Raw genomic sequence first — 24,231 nt, 5'->3', positions numbered from 1 at the left:
TATCCCCGTTTCCATTCTCAGTTCTATCTTGAACCAACTGTTACTTTGGAAAAGTATTGAAATATGAGATATCCAGAATTGAAGACAAGACATTATCAAATTTGATATTTGTATATATAGTTGTATATCACTAAACACAGCTTTGTATATTTATTCCTTTGAGTGACTCTGTTATTTGGTCAGAGTAAATTTAGAGCGTGACATTTGATATGGCGATTGTGTATCACAGATGACCGTGTATTGTAAAATTTACGTCTTCTTGGTTACGATATAGTAATGTATATATAATGTTCATGGGTATGTCCTAAGGGAACTATATGACATGTAGAGTTTTATAAAAAATAAATGAAAACCAAAAAAAAAGCAAAAACTGCACTAACAAAGTTATAAAAGGAACAAACTGAAAGTGATACTTTATTAGGTTAACCCTCCCTATCACGATTTTATTGACCGATATGATGTGTAGCGAAACGTTTTGGTGGTCTTCGGAAAAATGAAATCACTTCATAAATTTAATGCATTCGAAGCTCTTTTTTAAAAGCCAAGGATGTTTATGACCGAAACAGTTGAACAGCTACATGACTAAAATAGACCTAAAAATAATAGTCACATCCATCTAAGGTCCACTTTGTATTAGATATCTGAAACCCAAGTTCCTAAAAAATTCCTAAATATATAAACGGACAAGTTGAGAAAGCTTTGTTATAAATTTAGTAGTATCATAGTACTGACTACTAAGCTGATGAAACCATCACGGACTGATAGTTCACCAGCAGCGGTATCGAACCAATGCTGTTAAAATATTAAAACAAAATTTCAGAAAAATGTATAGCCAGTAACCCCAATAAGGCTGTTTCTTTTAAACTTCAATGTTTCGAGTAAATTTTTGTGTATGTATTGTTAAATGTAATATTTTTTAAGGTAGTATTTTTTAGACAAATTGTATATTTTGTTCATATGTGATAAAAATATCATTGTTTCTAGAAAGTCTTCATTTTTTCAACATTCTTTTATGATTTTATATATTGCTACCCATCGCTTTTTGAAATTTTTGTTGAAGAGAACAGTATATGGTATATCTAAAATACTTCGGTAAATTCTTTGTGGGTCTAAGGTTGGCACCACTGTAAATTTTACAGAAAACTGTCATAAATTTTCCAAAACTATGCAAAAAAATCAGACGTTAACATATTTACCTTACATTCATGACGTCAAACATACAACACTAGTAATGACACAATTTGTTATAATAACAATGTGACATTTTAATACATGTTGTCATAAAAATATTACTACATCATCGCAGTTTATTCAGAAATAAAATAGTGAGTTAGTGCGCTTTTATGGATTTACAGAGCAATACACTATTACAATATCTACAATATCATTGGTAGACATAAAACAGTTTCGGTTGAATATTCCTACAAGCTCTGTATTCATGAAACCAATTGATTTGAAGAATCTAGTTTATCGAAAAAGTCTGAAGAATAAGATTTACACTATCTTCATACTAATTATAGATGAATGTTTCATAAATTGTGAAACATCTCATCTCACTGACTCTAGAAGTTGCAGTTTTGTTATAAAAATAATTCTATTCTGATTTCTTAATCTTGGGCTTTTATAGTATATACACTAGACAGCAAATTTAATTCATTTTTAATTGATAAATTATAATATAGCACAATAATTTATGCGTAAATATATTTTGTATTGAGTACCAGTTAGTGTCTTCTTTGAGGGAAGAAAAAGTGGAAATACAGTTATATTCAACTGCAGCATCGGAATGGCTCCTCCGTCTACAACTATTCAGTTTTTAGTTGATTCCGTATCAGCAAACGATATTCGTCTGTACGATGGAAAGTGTTACTTAACCCACACAGGTAGTCCTTGCAATATACATCAATGTCAATGTTCTCCTGATGGGAAACGTTATTATTGGATCTACAACGAACCGAAAGAAAAATTTACCGCCACCTGCAAAGCCAAATTTCATAAATACTGCAGTGCATATGCGAATATTCAATTCACAGCATCCGGTAAGTATCATAATTGTTTAAGCTCATCTGACCAAAGAACTGGTGATACCATCAGTTAGAGCTATATGTTAACTGTTCACATGTCCATCCTAACGACACTTGATTCAAACCTTTACAATGTCAGTCTGTTCCAAATCCCATGGAGTTCAGTGTTTTTGTTATACTTTTTCCCTTTATTGTTTAAAAGTACTTCATGATGCTTACAAAATTTTCTACATTATTTATTTTATTTACATTGTGCACTGTCACTGATATTAAAATGTGAGATTGCCTGATTGCCTATCAACAAGTTACGTAACTTGCTTTCAGTAACTGTATGCGTTCTTAAATATATTTTTCTCGTACTTGTGTTTCTATTTCAATGTTTATTGTTTACAGTAAAGTGTTTTGGCATTTAGGAAAACATGATTAACACTGAGAGGGTCATTTCATGAGCTTGACTATATCTATTTCACCTTTTCACAATGTTATTTAATTAAGTTGAAGAAATCTTAAATATTTTTTTTTGTTAAAGCTAAAATAATTTAAGTACTGTTGAATTTTCAGTTGCCAAATCTTATTGGCTCTTTTCACACTTTCTCCTTAATTTGATTAATTCTATAATCAAACTGTGTTTGCAAATTCAGATGAAAAAGAATTTAATAATTTAATCCTATTTATGCAGCAGTGCCTTTCCTAGACGATCCAATTCTTAGATATGTGACAACTCTACCACCTACTTTCTACACATCAAATTACATATATTTCGTTTGAAATTTAGCCTAACACGTCAGATAGATTGAACAGTGATATATATCTATGTATATATATTACAGTATTTAGAGATATGTTTAATCGAACCCGGCTGTACATTTTTCATTTTAAGGACTTATCAAAATTTTATCTGTTGATTAGTTTAAAAATTAAAATAAGAAGATGTGGTTAGGTAATATAATATGAAATACAGAAAAATGTTCATCTACTATTGTTTTGTTTGCATTTGTTTTTGTTACCACCTGTCCTTGTTTTTGCATTTTTCGCCGATTTTGATTTTTTAATGTTTTTTTTTAACATATATTGTCTTGGCAAATTGTTTTTGCACAATTTTCCTGAATTTACGGTTATGATACTTTTCAGCTTCGTTATATTTACTTTGGTTGTGCCAATAGTTTGAATCGAGCGCCAATTATAAGTTGTATGCACGTATGGAGCAGGATCTAAATACCCTTCCGCAGCACCCAAAAGCATCGCTAGTTTTTTAATGTGGTTTGTGTTGCTCAAACTTTAGTTTTCTATGTTGTGTTTTGTGTATACTGTTGTTTTTCTTTTGGTTGTTCTTTTATTGCTATGGCATTGACAGTTCTTTGTCGACTTGTGAGTTTGATTATCCCTTTGGTATCTTGTGTCTCTCTTTTATGTAGACAAAATATAAGCCTGAACTCTTTTATATTTCTTTCTTGAGTGAAACATAAACATTCGACCTTCCTAATATGTTGTTCTGCTGAGTGTAGTTTCTGACGGTTGTTTAATATAACACTTGTATTTACCAAAATAAACAATAATTGAAGAACATCTTGTATTAACTTCAATAAAGATAATTTAAACACACAGGAAGGTCTTCTCTATACCTCTGTACTTAAAACCGGAGTACATTCCATAACTTAATTGATAAAACAAATAACTCAATTACAACCTAAGTTTGTTGACTAGCTCATTGCTTGTATTCTATTCTTAGCAGGTCATTTTATTACAACATACAGAAATAACTATGTAATAAACGTACAAAGTTCTATATTATATCATATATTAAAAAGTCATATTCGAAACAAAATACTCTTTTGTGGTCGATCTGAAAAAAAAATAGATTTGGAAACCTGCGTCCTTTTTCATTGCCAATCGAAACATAAGTGTACTACCTCACTTGAAGACATTACATGCAAAGAAATGCTTAATATTACTTACAATATGAACACAGAAAGTTTACTACTAAGACAACGACTATAAAACAAATTCTGATAGCACAAATTTCTAAACCAATTCCGATTACGGTTATATAGCCATGGCACATATGAAACAAGGCAGTGACAAATAGACATTTGAACATTCCTTTTGCCGATAAAAAATTGATGTACACATTTCGAAATCAAGGCTACATTTGATCATTAAACAACCTACTTGCCACTATATATTTTGGCACTACAAATGCTTAAAGGGGCACTAGCTGTCAAATTCATGTTCACCGATTTGACTCAAATACTCATATTTGATTTATAAAATGTAAAACATTTATCCAAACTATTAAAAGTCTAAAATAAACAATTTACAGAGCATGGGCTCGATAATATGTAGCTTCGTTTCGTGTGTATTTTAGTCTAGACGCCATCTAATTAACTATCGAGTTGACCTCCGAAGTCGTCCGATGACCATATAAGCGATGTAAACATAAATATAGATATAAATAGATTAAGCGAACTAGTGCAATGGGATTTTTCTATGTCTTTTTAAATTAAAGATTAAAAATATATGTTTATCATCGTTTTAACCTGTATAAGAATGATTTTTGTGGATCGAACCAGTCCATCAAATGATTTACGTTTGTTTCACTTTCAATGTTGACATTCTTTTCCTTTAAATAACTTTACACGAATAATTCATGCGATATCCATCTCTAGCTAAGGGGTTAAATGAAGTTCACATGAATACGGATTCAATGAGATCGAATTATTCACTTGCAATAATAATTCGTCATCAATGTTTCTTAGCTTATTTTGACAAAATTAAACTGGCTGCTAAAAGCGAATAATTATTTCACTATTTCACTTTCATTAATGATTGAAAAAAAATCCTATTTTAAATTTTTTATATATCTCGTAGCTAGTGCTCTTTTAAGCATCGTAAATACTTCACCGAGAAGATACTAAATTCCCGTTATACTACGTGTCGTGGGAAGTATCTAATAATTCAATCTAAAATAACGAAAGTCCAATGAAGAAGTATAATTGAATAACTCAGTAATGTGTAAGTGCAAAATTCGATCAGGGGGAAAATGGAAAATTCTTTCAATAATTTTAATGACAACATTTTTTTTTTGAAACACACATTCACTTTTATTTTGTTCCCTGTAGTACCGATACAAACCGTATTACGCTAACTAAACAATACTTTAGTGTTACATGATTATGATAAAAAATGAACGGTGCTACTGAAAATCAGAATTTATCTTTTTATGTTTAGATTTGACACCTCATGGACACAGAACAACGACCTGCACTACAAGCAATGCAAAGCACTACGTCAGAGGTAAGAAGAATCTTATTCTTTTTTTGCGATATAAGTTTTAGTCTTGATAATTGACTTCACGTAAAAGATTTTGAAAATTGTCATTTGAAAAATATCACTAAAAAAACAACACTACGTGACAGGAATACAGTACAAACAAACGCAAGAACACTCAGCACAGAGAAATACATAATTAAATAATATAATAATACATTACAACATGTAAACCACAGTATAACAACGGACACCTCCCATGAATTTACGACAGCACACCAGCTTAACCCTCTTGCAGCCGAAGGGACACATGTTTCCACACCGGCTGTGACGGAGGGACACATATGTCCAAGTTTTAATTAATGCCAGCTTCTCATCATTACTGTATTTCTTTCAAATAAAATACCGAAGATTAAACAATGTAATATTTTCTTCAATTGGTCCCAATTGTAACGTTGTTAGGGCGTGATCTCATATATAGAATGACGTCATTGTTGGGTATGTGACGTTACAGACGTCAAGCTGCCGTATTTTCTGGCAAACGAAATGCAACTATATAAAACTGTTTGCAGCAAGAGGGTTAAACGATTTCTAATAGCATAATTAGACATGTCAGGATAAAGTTAAATGATCATAAAACGTGTAAGTGTTTATATGATACTGTCGGAAAAAGAAATAACACTGTCCAATGAAAGAGGTAGAATGTGTATCACTTCTATCAAGTATTTAAATTAAAAATGAATAGTTTAAAACTATCACACTTTTAATTTGTATACTTACTTACTGATTACTGAAAAAGATTAGTCATTTGTCTTTTATTAGAAAAGAAAATAGGCTTTCAACAAATTCCTATCATTGTTTGATTATCATTTTTGACAATTTCACCTTCGTGCAATTCCCGTACAATGCTTATGTCACAGTAAGAGTTGGTCGTTTAATGACGTCATATATATCGACTGACCTCGGGTAACTCCTTCGTAAAAAAAACCACATGACGTGGGAGTATGATTAAAACAGCATAAAAAAATCATGACGTTGCAGATCAGCTGACATACACTATATTTGTATTTCACAACGGGTGTGTACTCCAAGCGTTTACAGAACGCCGTATTAGAGATTTCCAATAAAATGACAAACGTACGTAACTTGAATTACGAATCTAAAGGGACTGGTTATTGCCAATCACTGAATTTGATTAAATACGTCGCTCAAGTTTAAGCAAATTATTCCAAGACTTTTAAAATTTTACACTGTTATTATTTTTGTCTATAACAGATAATTTTAACATGATGGAAAATGAAATGTCATTCTTTTTTATTTATTAAGTGGTTCGCAAGATTCCGCCTTAATTTTCAATGAGATAAGATCACGTATAAACAAACATATCCCTTACTTATCATACGACCGATTTGAGTTATCTTTCATGCATGGTTTTGATTATGACAATTAGTTTGCAATAAACTATACAGATCAACGCTCGATTATTCTATCTTTTACATGATTTTTCTTTCGTTATCATGAATGATTGGTTTTATTCTCATGACTTAGTTATAGAGACAATAAGATTATACAACAATATAATGTACAGTGCATGTGTGAAAGAATGATATGCATTTTCCAGGAGGAGAGACTTTCACATTAACAGCTTCAATTTATCGACATATTCTTTTCTAAAACTGATGTTTCTTTTTTTTATAAATATATATATGTATAAAGTAAAATAACAAAAATACCGAAATCCAAGGAAAATTCAAAACGTAAAGTCCCTTATCAAATGGCAACGAAAATGATCAAAACCTCAAACACATCAAACGAATGAAAAACAACTGTCATATTCTATTATATAAAATATATTTTATTTTTGTGGGGAAATCATTTTGAGAATTTCTAGGATAATTTTCTGACAATTTCAGAAAGGTCAAAATCAATGTATGTCAGAATTTGTCTCTTTATTATAGTTGAAAATGGATATAAAACTATCGCTTCCATTTATTTTCTAAATAAAAGTATTTTCCATTTATCATAAAATGTATGGATAAAAAAATTCCCTATATAGGTTGTATTTTAGAAGGTGGGCTCATTAAAGATTGTTCTGTGTAGTTGTGCTATGAGTATAAATACAAAAGACATTTCCAGGAAAAATATTTAAATACCTTAACTTATAGTATCTTATCCATTTTATTAATAAGCAAATTATAGGGGTTACCGAGTTTGATTTACTGCTTAAATCATTGAAATAAATGTGACTGGTAAGAAATATATAAAAAGCATCAGATAATAAGATTACGATGTCCAATGCGGATCCGGATCCAGGATTTCGAAAAAGAGAGAGGAAAAGGGGGGGGGGACTACGCAACGTTAGGAGTGGAACATGTAAAAATGTCATGCATTAACCATATATGAAGCTCCATAAAGAGGAACCGTGCCCCCCTCCCCCCCCCCCCCCCCCCCCCCCCCATAAATCCGCCTTTGGATCGATGCGCTATGCAGTCAAAATGGGACTCTTTTGTTTTCCTTTTCGATGTTTTATTCCTAGTGCAGTGCATAAGACCACAATTTTGCGCAACTCTAAAAAATAAGTATCAACAGGATGTAGGATCACATATATAAGTGTTTATTCATCATGTTGTTTTACTATAGAAAAAAGAAGATGTGGTATAATTGCCTACGAGAAAACTCTCCACAAGAGACCAAATGACACAGAAATTAACAACTATAGGTCATTGGATGGCCTTCAACAATGAGCAAAACTCATACCGCATAGTCAGCTATAAAAGGCCCCGAAATGACAAATGTAAAACAATTAAAACGATAAAAACTAACAGCCTAATTTATGTACAAAATAATGAATGAAAAACAAAAATAATACACAGAAACAAACGATAACCACTGAATACTATACATATCCAAGACGAGAAGATAGATATGAATCCGACTTTGGACTAGACCGACACGCTGATTCAAATTTGTTAACGTGCAACTTCACAAGGTCCGCAGGAAGACATGTCATCCTACCCGGACACATTATTTTGACCAAATGTTTGGCCATTGAAAAAGAGAGATACAGATAAAATATAATTATGATATACCGTGTATTTCATAGTAAACGGTTCGAATGTTGACTTCTTAAACCTTTACACTCTCATTCCTCATTGTTACCTTAAACATGTTATAAGTCAAAGTTTCTTTCATAAAATGAACAAGGAAGATACAACGATCTTTTTTTAAGAAACAGACAAAGTATATCTTGTAAAAACTGATTAAAAAAAAGACATCGTAACTGTAAAACTGACATGATGCTCGTTTTTTCTTCTTTTCAACGAACTTGTAACTTAAGGTGGATGTAGTTTTAAAAAGACACTTGACATTCCTATGGGTCAGACTAGGGTCCTCTTCCTAATGACATGTACCTTTATTTAAAAAAGCAAGACCACATTGTTTACAAAGTTATTATAATCCATGCATTTTGTCAAAAGCCCCTAAACGTATGAAGTTACACGTCATAGTGGATATCAAACTTAAATATCACAAAATCTGTACAAAAGCATTCTAGAGAGGTCATACATTTAATTCTGTCAGTTAGTTTTGTTTTGATTAGGACCTGTCTGTAATTGAATACTGAGAACTAAACATGTAACCAGCAGATTCACGGAAATGTATGGTTTAAATGCGCACTGGAAATATTATTATTTCGTTTAGCATTGAGGGATGTACCCGTATGTACTCTATTTACAAGACCATGTTCAACAGTATAATCAATACTTAGAATAGTTGTCCGTTTGGTTGTCCGGGATAAATAAATACGCAGCTACGTCCAGGTGAAATGGGGACGTTCATTCAAATGTAGAGAAAGTGCAATCAGTAGCTCTACACCAAACAGAACCCATAAAACATGGCTCCTGTCTAAAAGCTCTCCTTTTACAGTTGTGAACTTCCAATTTCTATGTAGGAACAATCCAGCAGCACCTGCATATGGAGTATATATCTCCCAGTTGATACGATATTCCCGGGCTTGTATTTTTTATCATGATTTCCTTGATAGACGGTTACTGCTCACAAGGAATATATTAAACCATGAGTTCCAAATGGTGAAGCTGAAATCGCCCTTCGTATATTTTACGAGTTGGTTGACCGTTATGGAAAATCCGTTTCACAGATGACAACGACAACGAATTATTCCAAATGTCGTAACTACAATCCCGTCCCCTTATTCCCGAATGTGACCTACCGATTCAGACTTATCACCGGGTTTGTACTAACATAAGCAACACGACAGGTGCCACATGTGAAGCAGGATCTGCTTACCCTTTCGGAGCACCTGAGATCACCACCAGTTTCTGGTGGGGTTCGTGTTGCTCAGTCTTTAGTTTTCTATGTTGTGTTTTGTGTAATGTTGTTTGTTTGTCTTTTCCTTTTTAGCCATGGCGTTGCCAGATTATTTTCGACTTGTAAGTTTGAATGTCCCTTTGATATCCTTCGCCTCTCTTTTGCAGTTGTAATTCATGCTGTTATTTTCGACCCACTCTTCGTATCTATTAAATTATTTTGTTTTATTTGTCTTAAATATGCATACAATTTTGTCACTTGATGTTAGGTAACAACAATAAATAAATCAATCAAAGCTGTTTAGAACTCGTAATTTGTAATTTTTGATATCTGATTTGCCATCAATTGTCCACTCCCTATTGTCATTGCGTTCTTTTAACAAAATTGAGGCTTTGACTGCCCAGATTCAAAATTGTTTGCTTCACTAGAATGAGTCTTGTTACGCTAGTATCGAGGCGAGCACGGTACATCAAGACCAAAGAGGCGGTAATGAATATGAAATATACATATACATGTACATTCAAAACATTTGAAACAAGAATATGTGGCCTCAAGAAACCATGCCCCTTTATATTATCACGTTTCAATGTTCAGTGAACCACCATATCCGGGTCAAACTCTGATTTGGATTACAATTTGAAACGTTTTATATTTTGAACGGGACGGACGAACGGAAGGACACACAGACCAGAAAATAATATATCCCCATTGCATTGTGTTGGTTATAAAACTAATAGGATTAACTTACTTAACAAAACTGCATTTAAATATTCCATACATGTCCGTTTTTTATACGCATTTGTATAAGACAAACGTCAAACATTTCATAAAAACATTGTTTGAGCAATTACTCATTCATGTGTACAGACTCTTTCTAGAACCCGTTGAATCATTATAATCAAAAACAAAAGAGGTAAACAAATAACTGATTTAGTAAAGTGTTGTCATTTATTTTTCCTTGAAGATGCATCTTCATAAATCAAATTGGATAAGATTCTATGGAAAGATGGCAAAGTAAAATCAGATAGATACATCAGTGATTTGAATTTCTACCTCTGACAAAAGTATCTTGAAATAAATTATCGAAGTATGCTACAAATAAAAAGAAGTACGCCGTGTACACCTTTTACATTCCGGTGTGTTTAGAATTTCTGTTTTAACCTTATAACTTATAAATTAAAATTGAGAATATCATATCGCTTCAGATTTCATTATTTTCATTTTTTCAAACTTAGTTTTGATCTAGTAGTTTTAATTATTCACCTCGGTGCATTTCATTACCAGAAAGCCGATAAATTATTCCCTTAAATAAACTCATCATGGATACCAGGATTCAAGTTTTGTATACCAGATGCACGTTTTGTCTACAAAAGACATTGGCGCTCGAATAGATTAAAGTTAAAAAAGACCAAATAAAGTACGAAGTTGTTCTAAAATCATACCTATTTTATTAACAAAATGTGTAAAAAATTAGAATAGCAGATTGGGTTAATTTTTAAATGGCATATATTCCAACCAAGTATGTGTATTCAACGAACTAAAGATTCATGCAGTATATGCTCCCCTCCGTCATGTGCATGTTTCACTGCAATAGGCCGAGATACGTTCAGATAGGTAGGTTATGTCGAGTAATGTCATTTTAAATTAAACAATAGACACAATACACCGATATAATAGTACAAGTAATACTAATTGCTGAAAGCTAGTTCAAAGCCAATCACAACTAATGAATAAATCATGTTAATAATCAATCTGGACACATCTAACGGATTTAGTGTTAAAACGTCATAAACAGTCTGAAGAAACAACCAGTCCCGACAGTTATGTAGGATTATAAGTATTTATAGCTATACATACATAACAAAATTTATTTCGTTACGTTTAATTTTTTTTTTTCAAAAACAAAATAAATGACTGATGCATGTGTAGATTTTAAAGTTTATATGTGTGTATTGGCCCTGTGAATTGTTTTGTCTTAGATATACTGTATTGTCATGTGTTTTTGATTGAAAACCTCCTCAATACTTTGTTGTTTTAAAATGCTGGACATCAACTTTAAACAAAAAAAAATTAAACTTAAAAAGGGAATTTGGGTAGGGTGGAAATTCAAAAGGGGGGAACTATATCAAAAGTCCCGAATTGCTTCCAGGTCTAGTTTGATCTTTCTATACATTATTTAAAGATTCTAATAGTAACAAATTATTTAATAACTGTAACTGACTAGTTTAATAATGTGTGCTCTAAACTGTAAGTGTCTGTAAGAGAAGTCAGAAGAAGGGACCACCTTTCAAAATGTCATAAAAATACAATATAATTATATTAACAAATTGCAATTGTACTTAAGAGTGGGACATAGTGGGTACATAAGAGGGCTATAAGGCATAATTAAGTTCTTGTCCCAGAAATCAAGATGGTAGCAATATCATTAAAAGAAAGTTTTACATTTATAACTCATTACGAAATAGAACACAAGGAAGGCACGTTTATTATTCAAAAGATAGCTATTCAAGATTATCAAATTTCTCTTGTAGCAATATAAAAATCAAGACTTAGATAAAGACCATTCAAATAAGAGTGTAAAACAGTATAAAAGCATATGATAAAATTTTAGATATGAGAGAGAATTTGGACCTTGTAAATATATGGAAAGCAACAATTCATGATACTAACATATTTTCATACCAGAGTCGCCAAGATTACTTTTAAATTTCTACTGATTTTAAATCAATTTTTCAAAAATGTAGATATGGATAAAAGTTAAAGATTCGACCATTCACAAATGTACATGACAATGTCTTACAAAATAAAGAGGTAACGTCACATTGGAACAAAAAAATAGCTTATAACACTATACGGCACATGTTACTGAAATAAACAAAAATGAAGAAGGGAAACAATAAATCAATACTCTTTGGTCTGTGACTACATAGGTAACGAACTATCCATAAACCAACACATGTTTTGGAACTTGTAAAATATATGATTCTAAGAGAAACAATAGCATATGCAGGTCATATAAACAAAGACAGAAACACTGAAACTGATCCCAAAAGTAAGGTAACTAAATTACGCGCAAGTTATTAAACATATCCTTCAAATTCACTAAATTTAGAAACTAATATGCTACATGTAGAAAAGAACCTGTAGAACAAAGGGAGACAAAAGGAACAGTTAAAATGACCAGAGCAAAGTCAAGATTTGTAGAGACAGGTGATAAATGAACGAACTGTTTTCGTTATCTAGGAAAAAAATATAAGTTATAGATATAATTTTAATATTTTAAGGTGTTTCTTGTCGTATAACACACCGAGGGGTGTCAGGATTAATCAAATGAAAGACCGACCGTAGTATATACCGTCATAAAATAGTATTTTCTGCAAAGATTTCCAGGAATTGTATCCTATTTTAGCGATCACATTGAAGTGGGATATTCTTTTCCTAAACGTTTAGGTAAAACAACGCCCAACGGCTCACTTTTGATGTGAAATAACCCTCACTAATGAATCTCGATATAAACGTTAAAAATTACTGTCCATTTTCAATATATATGTTATAGTAATACCATGAAGCAAGAAGCAACTGAGTTGTTAAGACGTACGAAAAAAACCGGTCACTTTGTGAATTATTTATCGTATAATCTATATAAAAGGAGGTGCTATTTTTTTTCTCTTGTTTCATGACATTATTATCGTGGACAAGCATATTATTTTTTTCACAATTTTGAAAGAACTTTTCAGAATAATTATTTTTTCTCTATTTTGTCTGGCAATACGTTTCTTTCTTCTTCAAAACATGAGAATCAGGAAAAATATTATAGCCCCTCCCCTTTTTTTTTAAAGAACGTTGCTGTTTCCCTGTGGAAAATAGGATTTTTTTGTCATTTCATAGAGTAAATGGTATGTATTTGAGCCTAATACACGGAGGAGAGAATAGCTTCTGCCTAAACTTTTTAAAAGTGTTAAAGATAGAAAATTGTACAATAAAACCCAATTTGCAACAATACACGGATTGAATGTTTTAGTACTCTGCAGTTTGCATTTTAATCAGGGAAAACAATGACCTGACGCAGGTCAAAATTTAATGCCTTGAAGCACATTACATTGAAACTTGGTATCGTCCAGGTTGTTTTTTCAAAAGAATGACCTGTCGTTCTGAAAGGAAATAACTCCATATACTAGGTATATAATGAGAAAATAATTCTATGAGTTTTTGATAATTGGTATATTATTCTTAATTGACATGCCAATTTAAAAGAGCATCAATCATTTGATGAAAGCATTGAACTCTTAAACCAATATAATTTTGCAGCATAAACATACAAAAAATTTACATACAAACTACTATATCCCCAATTTGACGGGAATGAGCAATCTGTAGAAATATTTTTAGAAATTATCTTAGTGTATGGATTAAGGGATAAAAAAATGATATAGATACCAAAGGGACATTCAAAACTCATGATGCATTTTATCAGTAAGTATTTAGCAAATAAATTTAGTGATCCTTTTTGGCTATTTTATAATCATTAACTTACATCCTTATTTAAAAAGGCACAAAATACAAAGTGGACATTCAAATTTCATAAGTCGAAAAAAACGCCAGGGCAAAAATGTAAAACAACAAAAAGACGAACAAGTCCATAAAACATTACATAGGAAACTAAAGATCTTTAAAACACGTTACCCACTAACACAGAGGTGAATTCATGTGCCCTGGCAAATGAATTCCATGCAAGTAGAAATCCAGTTATAAATCTTATTCGATTATGTCACAATCGAGGGACAGATATTTCACAGCGATTAACCAACTCATGATGGTTTCCGGAAATGTTTGAAGGTATGCTCAACTTTACTTTTGTAGCCCTTTCATTTATTAGCTTCCCTAAAACAGCATCCATCTTTATATGGTAACTTAGATAAAACTGAAGCCATATGGATTTGTTTACACAGTTTTGGCTGCTGAATCCTAACTATTGTTGCATTAACCAATTATGTCTGTCTCGGTTGCTTACCAAATTTTGTCAATATAACTGAACTTTAAACCACTGTCATACAAGTGTGAGGTTAAGCTAGCTATAAAACAAGCTTTAACCCGCCATTTTCTTTCTTCGGAAATGCCTGTACCAAGTCAGTATTATGATAGTTGTTTTCAACTAGTTTTGTTTGTTGATAACGTTTAATTTTGAATTTGTCATGGACTTTGGTATTTTTGTTATACTTTTTTAATTGGAACTGCTCGTGGAAAAAAAACCCGATTTCTACATGATTGAATAGACATTTAGCTTTACTGGAATATCCTTAATATTGTCACTAGGTATACTGCTGCAAGGATCATTAAATATTCGTAATGGCTTAACAATAATATGAAATAACTAATGAAACTCTCTTCAACCAGAATTGGTAGGAATCAAGCTTGTTCTTTATTAATCAATTCCTTAAAAAGAACGGTGAATTATTGACTGCTTGAATTCTAGGGAAAAAAGAACATTCAAAATAATTTCCTTTTGTAAAATTCCATAACACATATGATACAGAGAGATCTGATCACTGTTTCAGAGAAAAAAAAATCCTGGTACCTTTAATTGGGTTTTACAACTAATGGGTCAATGACACTGTTGGTGGAAAAATCGTCTCCGAGGGTACCACCAAGCCAGAAGTTAGAAATGTTTACTTGAAATGTCATTAACACGTTTATATTATGTAAAAATTGTTTATTGATTCGAAACACTAAGGTTTAAAGATGAAAAGTAGGAGTAAAACCATAATAACACATTAAATATGGATGTTTTGTTAGAAATAAGCGCTATAGAATGTAGGGAGTAGCTCTATTTACATCAAATCTTGAGAGGTTTGAGATAATTAAGCTATAAACAAGTAGATAAAACATAGAAATTAATCTAGGTATGAGTAGTTTGCTTTACCTACAGCGTACCTTTCTGTCTTTTGTTTCAAATATGCATATACACACGAATATTGTTTAGATATAATATAAATAACCATCCAAGTACTAAGCATTAATGACGAATCTTTTTCTATATCACAAAGGAAATTCATAGATAGTATTGAATGTTACTGTTGATTCATTTATTTTCGTGAGTACCAATTTTTATGGATTAAGGAAAACTTACATGTTCATGGATATTTGATTTCGTGGTTTTGCCGATGTCTGCATACAAGCCTATAGCAAATTTGTCATTCGTTGAACATTTAATTTTGTGGTTCACCTGTACCCACGAAATCCACGAAAATTGGTTTCCAACAAATAATAATGAATCCAAAGGACTACACTATGGCAATGTTTTTGGCGCTCGTAGTACTTGTGGGTCAGTTGCGACTTAAGGAAAGCAACTTATGTTGAAGATGTGTACGATTATGTGAGATTGATCCGTATCCATCAAAGGGCAAAATAATGATATAAGCCAGGATATTTTTCTTTAGATTTATCACATATTACAATAAAAATATTTGTATTGTCAGTTTGTTTTCGACTTATGTGTTTGAATTTCCCTTTTTTCGTATCTTTCGCCTCTCTTTTCTAAAATGGTAGTGTTGAATTTGAGAATGCAATACAGATTAATAAAAATGATAAAAGCCTTTTTACTTGATATTTTCTTGTCATTTTTCTTCAGATTTTGAAGGTTTTTCTTTCTAATTGTAGGTAAAACTTCAACTCTCTTGACTTGCATAGTGATATTAATAACAATGATGATTGGGTAAGTACTTTTCAAAAGTAGTGTTTACTGATATGCTAACTGATTTTTTTTTCGAAAGCATAATTTTAAGTAATTAAAACAGACCAATTTCAGACCAGTCACATATTTTCTGATACAAAATGCAATTGTTTGTCCTTATTCAAGAATTCCAAGTTGACTGAAAGTTCTGAATTGTTAAGAAGTATTAGAATTCAAAATCCAGTATAGATTAATAAAAAAAAACTTTTATTGATATAGTAATACGATCAAAGTATTTTTATAACAAATTCTGACATAATTTTTTTTTTGTTGGAAGCAGAGTTTCAGGTAGTTTTATTAAAGGGAAAAATTGATATTATGTTCATTACGTATAAAAAAGCACAAATTCATAAATATTAATGTTTTATTCTGCTAGATAAGAGATCACCATCGATTTTAAATTGAGAGAATCAATTCTCTACATGTATCCATCTTGACAGCTTCCCGATTTAAGAAACCACGTGATATCTATAAAACACAAAGGACCAAAACAAGCAGAAACTAACGTAGTCGTAATTGAGTGTCTTGTCAAGCGTACGGTTGTTTTATCCGACAAGGAAATGACAAATTAAAAGCATAAACAGTTTCCCGGGTCACAAAAATTATTATATCAGACATGGTTGTGCACCCTTCCCTAAATAGCTTGATACGGAAAAATATTGAATATAAAGGTTTAAGAGTCGGAAAAGTCGGCCGATTGGATATCTATTTTTTTTTAAATAACTATGGTCTGTCGTTTTTAAATTGGTTTTTTACTAGGTATATAAAAAAGTAAATATATAGGGGAATTAGTTAAGGTCAATTACGTTTACGGATTCTCTCAAAGTTCAAAATTATAATTAAGTCTACCTTGTAAAATTTTTTTCGAAAATCAAATTTGTTCATAATTCTTTTATGTAATAAACTTATTCAAATAAATTCGGACATTCCCTTATTTGATCACCAGCATGGCTAAAGGAATTATTCCTCGAGGTATTGTGAGGTGACACGTCCAGGTATCCAAGCGATTTACTGTCGGGCTTGACAACTCTTATTACACAATTACATAATGCAGGTTCATGCATCGCTTCACTTCTGAGGGTATCAGTGTATACGGCCGGTAACTTGTAACTTTTCATTTAAAAACTATCAGGTGTAATATACATCATGTGTACATATTGTTTGTCTTGAGTCAGACAGTGATATACTAGTCATTACTAAACTCTTACGTGTATACACATTTGTTTATAAATAACATTTCTGATGTAAAGAATGATATTTATGAAAATCTAAATAATTCCAGCAAAAGATTTGATGAAATTAAAATCTAATTACATATTTTCCAAGGGTAAAATTGGGAAAAATGTAAAATGTATACTCGTTGTCAATAAGTATGGACATTTTGAAACATACAAATATTAATTTCACAAAAAATGTACGCACATTTGGTTTATACAGCTAGATGAAAAGTTACGGAACTATACTATTAGATAGTCGCAATTTAAAATATATACGTTGAATATAAGAGAGAAACATCTAGAACCAATCTAATTTAAATTCAGATCAATATCTAACTTGCTTTGGTTGGTCGAAGTTATGAACATAGTAAAATCACAGATTTATATTTCAATTAGATTGTTCTCGTACAGTTTAAGAAATTCGTCATCACAATTGTTAGCTATTATGTATAATAATGTGAACATGGTTCTAATAATACCTATTGTCAATCTTCCTGTTCCGACATGCATGTTATATATGCCACTGGACGTACAAAAACCTATTTGAAGAAATAAATAAACTTCACTTCAGATAGACTGATAGTAGTTGTAATAACGTCTGATCACCTAGAGGGTTGATTAATTTATTTGGTTAGCTTGTGGGGGAATAAACCATTCCCAATATTGCACTTATGCATTAAATATTAAATGAGAGAATAAGAAAAATATAAATACTAAAAGTCGAACATCTGGTAGAAAAAGTCTCAATAACTTCATGATTTCACGTACAATTGTCATTCTTATTCGAAATGACGGACAGAGTCAATAAAATACGTGCATGTACGCTGCGATAAGAAGGGGTTATTCAACTCCCTAGAAAATGTGTATGTACCACAGTTGATAGTATTCATCATTAATCTATTTCAAGTTTATATTTTCCTGTCATTTTTATAAGTTAACGCAAAGACATGTATACATCTCTACATTTAACGACAATCAACTATTTAGATATCTGAATCTGATGTGACTTACCGTTCATCTCTTCCTTTTTTCTTCTTTTTTTGTTGGTTGGTTGGTTGGTTTGGGATGGGGGGGGGGGGGGTTAAATGATTTACCTTGACATTTCCGGGTATTAGAGCTACATGTATATTACCTGTATGTGGTTAGGTGACGTCCCATGAGGTCTTACATATATAGGTTCACATTTATAATGGTGTTCATTACATATTTCTGATATAACAAGGTTTTATGACATTCACACTTCTGCATGTTCTGTATATCAAATTCATATCTTATTTTCAGACCGAATGAGGATGAGAATATTTTCCAGGAAACATATTGAGTATTAAATTAAATTCGGTATTTTTTTCTTTCTTGGTATTAAATCACAGAAATTTAAAGAATATACTGCTTGTCCGCTTTAGGAGTATTCTTGTCAGTTTAGACAGAGACATATATGTGTGTATATACGTCTCTGGTTTAGAGTGGGTTTATGAATGAATGATAAGTCTTGCAAAGGTACAAGATATAAAGCACATTAAAAATCTTATTCCTCCGGTCTGTCTCCATTCTAATAAGGAAAAGAGGACGTTAATTTCATTCTGTTAATTTTTTAAACATCTTTGGTCAAATTATAGCTAAAGTATTTATACGTTGTGAGATTTAAAATATTCTAATAAGGGCATTCCCGATTAGGTAAATGAAAATCGCTTTGGACGGACCAAAATATATTAATGCAACTGATAATTTTCTCTGCACATTTAAATATTCAAGGTAACCGATGATAATTTATAATAGTACGTTTTTTGGTTTATACGCTCGTTTTTGGAGGCCATTTTTATTTCATTGTTACAACATATCATTCACCTAGTATTTATTTAAAACTGAGGTAAACAAAATATAAAAAAATATACCACGGCGATTCAGGTATTTGCCACCATATTCCTCCCCCAAACATTTTGTTTTCTGTCTCAAACTCGCACTTCTCTTTTATCATCCATACGAGATGTTGTTCACACCTGAAACGGTGAACCCTTGAGGCAAAAATACACTCCAGTGAAGATCAAAAGATCAGAATTACATAATGCTAATCTTATTGTGAATTTAACCACGCCTTTACCAGGTAGTGTCAGAGTATAATACACATTGTATTTACACAGTACCAACGGGAAATGTTTGCTAGACTGAATTGAGAAACATGCATGCATTTTTATTACATTATCAGTTATATGTGTTTGTTCAAGAAATCCGTCGGATAAAAAAAATCGCAAAAATATTTTATCGTATGATTTACTTTTATTACTATAATCATATCTGAAATCCATAAAATATAAATCGTACATTTCAATTTAAAAAGTTGCACGGCTGATCACTTTACTTTCTTAATTATTAGTTGGTTAATAGCTACGCAGAATAGTCATCGAGGCGCTTTAAATCGCGTTATTAGATGATTAACGAACAAGACTTAAAATAAGATTAATTTCACTCCCGACATGCAATTAGTCTAAAAGTACATCACAGTAGACAGGAAGTTCGAATAAATAAAATTAATAATTTCCAATGTTCTTCTTTATTAGTGTTCATTTCCAGATAAAACTTGGTGAATATGTTTTTTATGTTATTATGAACATGATAAGATGATAAGTACAAAATCGCGAATTTTTCCTTTAGGCCAACAGTTGTTAAACGATATTCAAATCTCAAAAATTGATTACAACAAGACTAATCAAGGCAACAATCACACATTGAGGAATCAAATAGACTCCAATAGGAGCGAGACACGATGCTTGGAGAGGATAAGCGTCTCCTGCAATGCGTGCTTTACTCGCCATGCAAATTCAAACTCAGGCAATATTCACATTATTCGGCAATAGAATACAACCAGTGCAATTACAGATCAGAAGACTTTACTGTTATCTAAAGATAAAAGATCACTAAAATATTCCGCTAGGGAGTTGAAAACCGACATATCGAATCAGTCAACCGATTCGTGATGATGACCGTAAAACTTAAGGACTGTCGATTTCAGCCGTTCGTCCTCATAACTCTTTTCTGACTGTTTTCTATTTGTGCAAAAAGCACAACCCTTATAATAACGTATGTATAGTGCGAACATACACACGAGCATAACGTATTCATCGAGATACGATAAACGTAGTACGATGGATCAGAGGGTATGTTTCTGCTGAGAAAAGGGATATTGACAATTGGAAATGTGAACTCATCCCGTTTGTCATATATTCTGGTTTGAACTCGTCTATCAGTGTTAATAACGAAGTTACGATCATGGTATGAAGCAGGCATACTTTCGATAGTATCCTTAATCTGAAGTTCACTTGGATATATGAGATGTAAGCTCTCATTGAAATATGAGCTATTGACTGACAGAATTGATTGATTGAGTGTTGATGTTTAACGCAACTTTTGGTAAGTTTTTATTGAGGAAGTAAGCCAGTCTGCCCAGAGAGAACAACAGACCTTTGATTTTAGCGTGCCAGAACATTAGTAGTGAAAAAATAAAGAACTTTGGGGCTATTGCGGTTTTCTTTGAGAAAATTATTTGTGAATTTTCTTCAAATGAGTACAAAAAAGCCGACTAGTAGTGGCGTACAATTAATAACCATCGAAATACAGACTGTCTACTGAAATATCGATACACTAAACTCAACAAATATGTTGTCAATCATAATTTTAACATGTTTAATGAAATAATCTGTTTCTTTGTTGTGGGAATCCGTGTGGTTCTTTTGAATGCCATAAATCGAGGAATAATGAACACGTATCTATGTTTCCCCTTTTTGTAGAAAATACTTTGGACTTCTTTCTAGTACAATTTGTATCCGTTTGTCCTATTTCAGCAAAAAAGATGAAGTGACTGAAAGTTCCGAATAGTTTCTGAATAACACATAATTGAGGGATAACATATGAAAAAAATAATAGATGAAATTAAAACAAGACATTTAAACAGACATAGACAGCTCAAATGTTAGTTTCACTCCTAGACAGAGATGTCTAAGATCATAATATTTCAGGTCAGCGTAAATCGCAGATGCAGGTGTTGCAGCTAATAATTACTTTCAATATTCTTAAATTTATTTCTTAAAATCCAGATGCAAATACTTCAGGCCAACCAGGATGAAGGCCTGTAAATGTAAACTACCACTTTGCATTTAAATAAGGTAGAGTTTAAACGTTCATTTTGAATACATTACACCTTACAAAAAACGAACATTACAACTGAAAACTCGTGAGTATCACCAGCACAGTAGTCAGCACTTCTGTGTTGAAATGAATTGTCAGTGATACGGTAAAAAGAATGAATAAACTGGCAACAAAAACTTTAAATTTTTCGAAATACTAAGGATTTTTTTTTATCCCATGAATAGATTACCTTAGCTGTATATGGCAAAACCTTTGGATCATCACTTCTCTTCATATTCGTACTCTATTTGGCCCTTTAACTTTTTTGATTCAAGCGGCCCTGATTTGTCTTTTGAAGACGAAACCCGCGTCTGGCGAACAAAAATGTTAATCCTGGTATCATTTCATAGAAATTTGTTCAATATCCACCCATTTAGGTGCGAATCATATATATGGCCTTACATTGATACTATGCTATGTACGGAATGTTTCGGTTTTTCTCTCTCGGAATTATGCTTATTCCAGGGAAAACCTTCATCAGAGACCACTCCTTTTGTTTTTGTTTTTGTTTTTGTTTTTGATTTATTTATTTTTTATTTCTGTTTTAATTTTTTTATCTTATATTACAGTTTTCATTTTTAATTTTCAATTTTTTTTTATTTATCAATTATGATATTTTAATTTGTTAATTTGAATATGAATTTAGATTTTTTTTTTCAAACTATTGCAACCTATTTCAATAAATGTTGAATTAAGTGTTTCATGGTAAGAAAGTTTTGTCATAAGAATGTCAGTTTACATGTGTTGTTTACATGATGGTCATTAATTAGTTCTGCACAGTTAAATATTTAGTAGGAGCTGTGAGGCTTATAAAAATCATTTTATAGCTTGTTTCACTTATTCGCCAATGTTTCTATTTCTTTTGAATCCTATTGATAGGTTTTTGTGGAATTTGACACCTATTGTAGAATCTGTTTTAATAAGATGCCAGTATTTCCTGAATACTTTTTGAAGTTTTTTCAGCTTGAGGATGATAATTTGTAATGCATGATACATTACATTTATTTTCAACTTTGTTCTTTTTCTTTAATTTATCTTGTCTTTCTTGGAATTTGATTTGTGATAGAATTTGTTTTACCAATTTCAGTTTATATCCTCTAACTAATAATTTCAATAAAGAGGTTTTTTCTTGTTTGAAATTCACTTTCAGTGTTGGTGTTTCTAAGTTTACGAATACCTTCGCCTTGAATAAAGGATTTAAAGTTTGAAATGGGATGGTTTGAGTTTTTATGAAAAAAGTTAAATAACAAAAATACCGAACTCCAAGGGAAATTCAAAGCGGAAAGTCCTTTATAAATGGCAAAATCAAAAGCTCAAACACATCAAACGAATGGAAAACAACTGCCATATTCCTGACTTGGTACAGGCATTTCCTTATGTAGAAAATGGTGAATTAAACCTGGTTTTATAGCTAGCTAAACCTCTCACTTGTATGACAGTCGCATAGAATTCCATTATATTGACAACAATGTGAGAGCAAAACAAACAGACATAATAGGTAAAAACGTCAAAAATTGGGGTACAGCAACATTGTAATGTAATCTTAATCACTATAAAAACAAATAACTGTTTCAACAAAGAAACACAAAATGGCATATAGACAAATTACATAAGCAAAAATGAAAGACAAGAACTCAAAATTGACCATAGCACAATATTAATGGCGGGATGTATAAGTACCGATCCACGTCATAAGTATATAATCAAAAATGGATAAACAGTAAAGGACAAATAAGGCTGGACTTTAACACGTAATTAATATGATAAACAACGTCAGTACCTAGAATCTATTCTTCAAGACAATCATGTATTTTTTGTGAAGTTGATACGGAATATTTATCAACAAGGTCTTGGTATCTTCCAATGAACTTTTTTAGAAACAGGACGAGACGTTCTTTGACATAACCTTGGCTCATCAACTTTCTGCTCAGACACTGGTGGTGTTTTATAAAGTCTGAGTAGCAGCTGCAAGCTCTTGAATACCGAATGAGTTGGGAAATGTTTATCCCATATACAGGTGAAGTTGGTATATTGCTGCTATGGTGGGAAAAAAATCGTCCCGCTAATCATAGATTCTGGTATTGAGATGACCACTTGTGTCAAATTCGAGGTTTAAGTCTAAAAATGAGGCAGAGGAAGCCGTGTCTGTTGTTTCTTTAATTTCTAGTTCTGGAGGATATATTAATTGAACCCCAAAAAAAAAGTTTGGATTGTTAATGGAAAGAACATCTTCAATATATCTGAAAGTAAAACTAAATGATCAAGCTTCTTCGATTTTCTTGTTTTTGACAAGTGTCTGAAGGAACTCAGAATCATATGAAAATAAGAAGAGGCGCACAGTTCGTTCCCATAGGAATGCCGACAACTTGCTGAAAAAGTTTACCTCCAAATTCAACAAATATATTGTCTGTGTGAAATTTCCGCATACTGATCACTTGTTCCTCTGTGTAGCGTGATTTTTTTGTTCACTATTAACAAAATATGCCGT

At 31.8% G+C, this 24,231-nt stretch overlaps 1 protein-coding gene across 3 annotated transcripts in view; it reads left to right on the top strand.

Moving 5' to 3' along the window:
• Positions 1 to 24,231, top strand: part of LOC127700345 (uncharacterized) — an 81,874-nt gene that overhangs the window by 52,689 nt on the left and 4,954 nt on the right. For 2 of the 3 annotated variants that reach the window (XM_052203765.1, XM_052203767.1), the window contains 3 exons: positions 1,719 to 2,039; positions 5,253 to 5,318; positions 16,275 to 16,329. In XM_052203765.1, the coding sequence (XP_052059725.1) occupies positions 1,719 to 2,039; positions 5,253 to 5,318; positions 16,275 to 16,329 (442 nt within the window). The remainder of the gene's footprint in view (positions 1 to 1,718; positions 2,040 to 5,252; positions 5,319 to 16,274; positions 16,330 to 24,231) is intronic. The other variant, XM_052203766.1, reaches the window with a different exon arrangement.

The sequence above is a fragment of the Mytilus californianus genome, unplaced genomic scaffold (assembly GCF_021869535.1).
Source record: "Mytilus californianus isolate M0D057914Y unplaced genomic scaffold, xbMytCali1.0.p SCAF_5, whole genome shotgun sequence".
NCBI lineage: Eukaryota > Metazoa > Mollusca > Bivalvia > Mytilida > Mytilidae > Mytilus > Mytilus californianus.
Note: the sequence above shows the minus strand (reverse complement) of the source record. Positions and strands in the feature narration are given on the sequence as shown.